General features: G+C 41.6%; 1 protein-coding gene across 1 annotated transcript in view; it reads right to left on the reverse strand.

Moving 5' to 3' along the window:
• Positions 1 to 9: 9 nt before the first annotated feature.
• Positions 10 to 546, reverse strand: part of LOC107574854 (gastrula zinc finger protein XlCGF7.1-like) — a gene marked incomplete at its 3' end in the record, with an annotated part of 3,302 nt that continues 2,765 nt past the window's right edge. The window contains exon 2 of the mRNA XM_016261286.1: positions 10 to 367. Coding sequence (XP_016116772.1) covers positions 10 to 367 — 358 coding nt within the window. The remainder of the gene's footprint in view (positions 368 to 546) is intronic.

Consider the following 546-nt stretch of genomic DNA (forward strand, 5'->3'; position numbering starts at 1 on the left):
GTGTAAGGCTTCTCTCCAGTGTGAACTCTCATGTGCCTGTTAAAGCTTCCTTGCTGGGTGAAACAGTTTCCACACTGAGGGCACGTGTAAGGCTTTTCTCTAGTATGAATGCTCATGTGACTTTTAAGGGCTCCTTTCTTAGTGAAACACCTTCCACACTGCTGGCAGGCGTAAGGCTTCTCTCCAGTGTGAATGTCCATGTGGAGTTTCAGGTTTCCTTTTGTAGAGAAACACTTTCCGCACTGTTGGCAGGTGAAATTACTTTTTCGTGAGGAAATCGTTTCAGATTTTTCTTCGGTTACGATATCATGATCTTTTGCTTCCATTTCATCCAGTACTTCACTCTCCTCTTTCAGCGGCATTAGATCTAAGGTGAAAAGAGGCAAATACAAATTAACCCGTTTAATGGGCACAAAGCAACAGACATGTAAAACATCAAAAACATGCATATATGCTGGATCCCATACCCACCAAGCTACTAAAAAAAGTTGTAACCTGTAATTTGAGAACCTCTTGTCAATATTGTGTTCGCTTTGCTTTCTTTAG

This window comes from Sinocyclocheilus grahami, unplaced genomic scaffold, assembly GCF_001515645.1.
Source record: "Sinocyclocheilus grahami isolate Dianchi unplaced genomic scaffold, SAMN03320097.WGS_v1.1 scaffold2362.1, whole genome shotgun sequence".
Lineage (NCBI taxonomy): Eukaryota > Metazoa > Chordata > Actinopteri > Cypriniformes > Cyprinidae > Sinocyclocheilus > Sinocyclocheilus grahami.